Below are 7097 nucleotides of genomic sequence, written 5' to 3' on the forward strand. Positions count from 1 at the left end.
TATACGGGACGTATTATGTAATAATCGTCATCGCGATATGAAAAGCCAAGGGAGATTTTAACGAATCTTACGAGCAAACAGAATCTCGACTCGCGGCGGCGAGCACATTTTGAATTAATCTAGGACGAGTAAAGTGTCGATCATCAGTAGCCACTACCGTGAACAAGGGCGGACAAGGGAGGAAACGGCAAGGGCTCGTTGTACGTTCATTGTACTCACCTCGGCCCGCAACACGCTACTCCGCGTGATTACGCGAGGCGCGAACCGCGAACAATTGGACAGCATCGCAGCCATCCTCAGGCAGGCGAAGCGTGCAACTGCCCGCACACACACACACACAACACACACACACACACACACAACACACTGGGACGTCCACTCGCGAACGACGAACGGTGAGCGGACAATAGGAACGACGGGGCGCGCGCCCACGGTTTCTCTGGTTTCTCTGGTTTCTCTAGCTTCTCGTTCGTGGCGACGAAACGAGAAACGAGAAACAGGAGCCGGGAGACTGGCAGAGACTAGTGTCGGAAAGATTGCATCAGATCACAGATGTGCGGCTGTGTGCGGCGACATCTGTTAAGAATGGATTACACTAGCATTTTACCTGTATACTCCATATATTCCCAGCAAATTTTTAGCAATTCTCAAGCCACAAACTGGCTGTTTTTTTTTTTTTTTTCTAGAAAACGTGTATTCACTATTATTATTCCAATTTTAATCTGGGTTCTACTGATATTCTTCATTTTTTTTCTAATCTTAAGAATTGAAAAGATGAAGAGTAAATTGAAGCCAGATTTGTCATTAGGCATTAAGCTATATGTACATTGATGGAAACAGGCATTTAATAAATAACAAAGGCTGCTTTCCTTTTAGAAGACAATCGTCACGAGTATTCTATTTTTGTTCATTGAATGCTAATGCTTTTTTATTCATTTCCACTAGAATATAGATTAACTTTAATTTCAATTCAACTCATCTTTTTTTCTAATTCTTAAGATTAATTTAATCTCGATTCAACTTTTTACTCTCTATCTTTTTTTAATTCTAAAAATTAAAAAAAAAGAAAAAGATAAATAATAAGTTAAACTAAGATTAAAGTTAATCTTACAATGGTGGAACCAACTCTTAGAGCCTAAAAAAATCATGGAAAATTAAATCAAAATTAAAGTTGATCTACAGTGGAAGTGAATATAAGAACAAGGATAAAATGACATTTAAATTGTATCCCTCTAGGAAAAAGAGTCGAAGATAGAATGAAAGCAGCTTTGCAATTGTTGTAAAATTCTTGAATACGATCGGTTTATACATATAAATCTAATGAGGAACTAAGGGCAAGACCAATCATATTGAAGAACTTTACAACAGTTGCAAAGCTGCTTTTTCTGCTGAACGTAGCTAATGACATTCGTGTCTTTTAAAAGAAAAACTAGCCTACGGTCTCAAAGTACACGTGTGTTTCCGAATATATCAGAAGAAGGAACGAGAATGTAAGAAAGATTAAAGCTAATTAATTTCTGTGAGAACTGGCATTGCTACTGTGATGGAATTCAATATTTTAGGTGTTGAAAGAAATTCACATAACTTGATAGAATAGTATTTAACAATATACAAAAATTTTTAAGAATACATTACATAGTCTCAATATAATTTTTACAAACTTCACTATTTATTTTTTGTAGTATATGCACAGCCTTTATTCCCTGTGTACCTTTGGCAAATAGTGGTGTTTACCCACATCGACAACTTTTTATTGTACATCTCCTCAGAGATGCATGTGACAGACATTGCAAACACAATCAGTCTTGCATTCTCGATAAACTCTGCAGTTATCTGTTCTGGTATCTTTTGAAAGTTTGTGTCGAGACACGGGTATCCAGTGACATATACGTAGTCGAACGGTTGAATTTCTTTACCCAACAAACCACCATTCGTCTCTGACCACCACTCGTTCTCCAGAACCTATCATTGGAAATAATTCATCTATATTGTTGCAAATAAATACATATAAATCATAGAATTTATTGATTTTATAATTTACAAATTTATAAATTCTCTTATAGTGAATTCACTTGCATTATACTATAAATTAGTGCACTAAAACTGTTATACATGAAATTAGCAAAGTTAAATGTGAATAGATATTTTAAACAATTAAATATCAATAATGATATTGTCATGTTATTTAACGAAATATATATTTAAAAGTTGATTACATTATGCCATTACATTTAGACACTTTATATAAAGTAACCATTAATGTGCATTAATCCAGTGTAGCATGAGTGACCGAATTTACTATTAAATTCTTACAGCTATATCATGTAAAGATGCATCACGTGGATAGGAGAATTTTGGACGTGTCTCAGGAAACTTCTTTGGACCTTCTTTGGAGCTTCTACTCGCTTTTGCTTCACTTGTCCTTACATTTTCAGCTTGGTTCCTGTATTTCTTATCAATTTCCTGCCGTTTTTTCAACGAGTACGTATATTGTTCTAATTTATAATTAATCTGTGCCACTCCTGTCCCATCTTCAACTATAAGAGAATCCAAGAGTTTAAGTGTCTTCTTGGATATTGTTAAACTTGTTGCTCATACTTTAGGTTGATTCTTTTTTCAATTGATCACAATTCTTTCACAATTCATCTTCCTTTTTCTTCTCTCCACATTGGAGAAAAAAAAGAGTGCAAGAAGTTGAGCTAAAAAAAAAGGAAACAAACTTCTTTCCTTACTTGTCAGAAACAGATTATTGACATTGCGCTTAACACGCGTAACAGTGCCGACTAGTTCGATTTTATGTACTTTAATGTTAGGCATATTAAATGGGTGAAAATCTATATAGCGGCCTTCCTTGTAAGGTACTAATCGATACAACTCCATGATGAGCATTGGTATATTCAATGTCGTCCGTGAATCTAAAAATAGAATCGAAATTTCTCACTCAATAATTTAAATGTAATATAACACACGTTAGTACTTAGGGTACCTTCCAGCAAGAAACACAGTCACTCGATTCTTTAGAGGGATAGCTATGATTGATCGGTTTTGTAACTACGGATGTTATTAAACCTAATTAAGGATGTCCATGTACACATAGTCATAGATGACACAAGTTTGTTTGCATTGTTTGACTGCTCCATACGCTTCAATATGCTCCAACATGTTCTTATCATCGCTCCTACTCACTCTAATACATTTGTTGGAATGAGTAGAAGCTATGCGACGTGAAAAAACCTATTGTGTAACATAGTGATCATATATATATATATTATCTCTCTATTGTTTACCAAATCAAACTGAAATGATCACTGTGTTATTACATTGTACTAAGTATGCCTCTTGCTAGAAAGCATCACTAATGTTATTTTTAGATGTTCATTCTAACCGAATGAATTTGCCCTTACCTGTTCGGACGTTGATACCGGGCCATTCCTTTTTCGTCGAGAGGAATTTTTGGTGGTTGTCATACTCCTTTCTGCTGAAGACAGTAATACCCTTCATTGATTTTTCGTTAGACATTTTTCTCGTGTGACCGATTTGGGTTTAGTTTTTCATAAGATCCTTTTATCCGATGATGCTTCCGCTGCTTTCCCGATTGCGTCAACAGCTGTCTACAGCTCATAAAAAAACCGGCTTTTATAGGACTTGAAAAATCTACGAAAGCAGCGAGAAACTCTGAGATGCCCTGAAATACCCGAGGAACTATGCGCGACGAACTCACCATAGTAGGGATACACTCCGTTTCGCATAATGCGCATGATGTATAATTTTATCATTCTTCAATATTCAGGATGAAATGATATATTATGGACACCATGCGTGAAACGAAACGCACTTTAATACACTGCACAACTGCAGTACCTAACTTTGCATGCATCAGAGAATTACCATTCCACGCTAATCTGTCTCAGACAATGTGATACTAGCCTAATTAGCGGACGTTGATAATATTTCGTCGGTAAAAGAAAAACACTTTAATTCTGTTGTTCTCTTTGCGAATTCTCCCGCGCGGTTCAAAAGAAAGTGAAGCTCTCTTTAGTCACAAAACGGAAATGTGGGATAATTTCTAATAATTATAGAGACTTTTGAATATACTTATATACTAGTAATTACGTTTGGTAAAAAACGGACCGAAAATCTGCATTTTTAAAAAAATATAATTTCGTAATTCCATTTTTTTGCAGGCGCATATTATAAGACAAAATTCAGTAAATTCATTTGTTTGAATATTCAAACATTCACTTCTTCCGAAGGCAATAGTGCGCGAGGACAGTTTACGGTTACAGGAAAAAGGTCCTCATGTCCTCTCTTAGATTTCTCTCTGGTGTTGCAAAGACGAGGATTCATTAATCGATTAGCGACTTCACGTATGTATATTTAAATAAAGTTTATTTTGAAGCATTTTGCACAACACTGCTCTACACATCTGTGTTTACGTAAGTAAAATAATCCCGATCGCAAGAATCCGCTTCAATATAATCGTATATTTATATGTACACACCTTACAGATACCAAGTTCGTTGGATTAATATAGTACATAGTAAGCTGCCAAATGATTCTCGAATATACATATATCTCTCTCGAGTTTGCTGCCACTCGCTTTTAGAGTCGCCTTTCGTTAGTGACTAGGTCAGTAATACATTTTAAGTCATGCAGCGGTTTGCAAGTTTCGACTACGAATAAAACGGCGAATATCAAAAAAAACGTTCCTTGTCGCTGCGCAGAAAAGGTTTTGCATAAACGTCGCATTGTCTCTGGTGTAAATGCAATAGCATCCGGCTTTGGCAGTATGATTTTTCATTCTCCGATTTAGGTATACAGCAGTGCAATTTCTCTTTTCTTTTTCCTTTATTAATACACATTATGTGTCGTAACTTAGGTCTTTCTTAAAAACACGTCGACGGCTTACAGCTTGAATGAATAAACGTATGTACGCAACATTGAACATCGTGCGATAAGTAATGCAGATATAGGGCCTATCTTGCAAAATGAACATACAAAACACTAAAAGTTCAAATATTATTTAAATATTCGTTATTTCTCTACCCTGTAATAAGCGACGACAAGATTCTGAGGTCCTTGTACGCATCTGCTCTTGATTGACACAATAACAATTGTTCACGTTTTGTACTTTGTAAGTTAGGTACAGCCCATTCTACAATTGCATAAGCGTAGTTGTAACTGATTGTAGTTGTAAGAATTGACCAATCAAATATTTTCCTCATGTTTGACTGCGATCGATTAATTCTTACAACTACAACCACTTGGAACTTAATAGCTTAGGGTGTCTTCCAAAAAGCGGATCAATACAACCCAGTGAACATCTCATTCTTGTTTAACATTAGTGAACAATAAGGATGTAATGATGCACCCGTGTCACACCGCGTCATATGTGTCTTGTTGGAAGGTATCCTTAATGTACATGTTCATCACAACGCTCGGACGACCGTCGAATTGAATCCTTTGAAAACTCACAATAGCAACGTGATTTTTGCATGGTCAGAGAAGCCTCTTGGAGCTCTCCTGCGACATATTGATCGAGAATTACATTCGTTACATCGCCACAAAGTAAAAAAGAAGCACGAAGAGAAAGAATAAATAAAAAATATTGCACAAAAATAGCTTATACATTATGAATTAAAGTCGACGCGCAATGTCTTTTGGATGGATGTTTTATGCACGGGATGGAAGAGTTACTGTTCCGCACGTTATGTTTTATAATAATACAGTTTGATCGTGACGTTGTAATGATTTATGACTAATAATAACTAACTAAATGCTGAGATTGCGCCAAGGTTGGGAAAGTCTCTTTGAAAAGTAACGTTACTCGTTGCGAGTAATGACTAAAAAGTAACGAGTTACAAATGCCGTTAGTAATGAGTTAATTTTTTTCAGTTTTAACGAGTGACTTTCAACTCGTTGCAAGTAACGATCGAATGACTTTCCAACCCTGATGTTACTGTAACAGTCATACGAAAAATTCGTCATTGCCAAATTGTTATTATGAGATATAAAATATATAACGGTGTACATACAAGTATAACTAGTAACTTCCATTCCCTGATTTTATAATACCATTGGAAAAAGTAAAAATAACGTGAATATCAGAATTCACATTGTCAATTAATCTAAATGCAAATCCGAAATGCGAATAGAATCACGAAAAACATTGAATATAATGTTCGTTCAAGAAACAGCGTTTCCATTTGCACCGATGAATATACATTGCATTAAAAAAATGCTCTTGTACGATAGCCTTTTTTTCACGCGTTATATCTTAACGTCGATCAGCGAAATGTTTTGTAATATAATGGAAGAAAAGGATAGACTCGATTGTCTTCGTCGATATCGTATGCGAAAAATATATACATGCAATAATAAATTTGACGTTTAGAGTTCTTTCGCATTGCAGTAGTGCAATCGTAAGAAAATGAAATTCTCATTCCGTTGGTAAGAATTAGGATCGAGAATTAGCTCGTTCCAAGTAACAAAAGAAGTGATTCTCGCTGCAGAAAACCAAACCTGCTTCGAGATTTCTCATCAGCATTTTAATAAATCGATGAAAGACTTGCAAAGACTGATACTATTATCAGCGAAGACGTACCTCTCGAAGGGTGCTACCGCATAATCACACATAGTCATTTGTCGACTTTGAATAATGTCGAAAACTTGCCAGTATAAATCAATAATCATCCTTATGCGATATTTCTAAACGCGACTTTTTTTCATTGCAAACAACATTGTTATACGACTAGCTTCTACTCTCTACAACCGTAACTCGAAGGATAATGAAAATATCCTCCTTAATCGTTTTTAGAACGTATCCACGCCACAGGAATCTCGAAGCAAAGGAAACCAGATCAGGAATCTCATATTACACAGGAGATTCCATCAATCAGAAAATACCAATTGCACTCGATCAAGATACAGAATGAGCCTGATGAAGTGAAAATCAGTAGGGAATATTACTTAACGGTCAAAGACAGAGACAGAGAGAAAGAGAGAGAGAAAAAGATTCCTCAACGAAACTGAGCTGTTAATTATGAAGCAATTAGAACTTCAGAAGATATTGATTCACATATCGTGTGGCGTTTGTG

The 7097-nt window shown here is 35.8% G+C and overlaps 2 protein-coding genes across 4 annotated transcripts in view; both read right to left on the reverse strand.

The window, feature by feature from the left end:
* Nucleotides 1-532, reverse strand: part of LOC108754732 (dihydrolipoyllysine-residue succinyltransferase component of 2-oxoglutarate dehydrogenase complex, mitochondrial) — a 6026-nt gene extending 5494 nt beyond the window's left edge. Inside the window, exons 1-2 of one of the 2 annotated variants that reach the window (XM_018497268.1) lie at nucleotides 362-532; nucleotides 220-317 (exon numbers count right to left, since the gene is read on the reverse strand). In XM_018497268.1, the coding sequence (XP_018352770.1) occupies nucleotides 220-294 (75 nt within the window). In that variant the 5' untranslated portion in view covers nucleotides 295-317; nucleotides 362-532. Of the gene's footprint in view, nucleotides 1-219 lie in introns of both variants that reach the window. The other variant, XM_018497267.1, reaches the window with a different exon arrangement.
* Nucleotides 533-1665: 1133 nt separating this feature from the next.
* Nucleotides 1666-3851, reverse strand: LOC108754735. 2 transcript variants are annotated; one of them, XM_018497270.1, is made up of 5 exons: nucleotides 3722-3851; nucleotides 3405-3611; nucleotides 2733-2915; nucleotides 2314-2537; nucleotides 1666-1962 (listed from the first exon to the last, which is right to left on the reverse strand). In XM_018497270.1, the coding sequence occupies exons 2-5, from the start codon at nucleotides 3517-3519 to the stop codon at nucleotides 1666-1668; spliced, it is 819 nt and encodes a 272-aa protein (XP_018352772.1). In that variant the 5' UTR covers nucleotides 3520-3611; nucleotides 3722-3851. The 2 variants fall into 2 exon arrangements, with proteins under 2 accessions (XP_018352772.1, XP_018352773.1); XM_018497271.1 differs by lacking the exon at nucleotides 3722-3851 and having other exon boundaries at nucleotides 3405-3707.
* Nucleotides 3852-7097: the final 3246 nt, after the last annotated feature.

Source organism: Trachymyrmex septentrionalis, unplaced genomic scaffold (genome assembly GCF_001594115.1).
Source record: "Trachymyrmex septentrionalis isolate Tsep2-gDNA-1 unplaced genomic scaffold, Tsep1.0 scaffold80, whole genome shotgun sequence".
Classification (NCBI taxonomy): Eukaryota; Metazoa; Arthropoda; class Insecta; order Hymenoptera; family Formicidae; genus Trachymyrmex; species Trachymyrmex septentrionalis.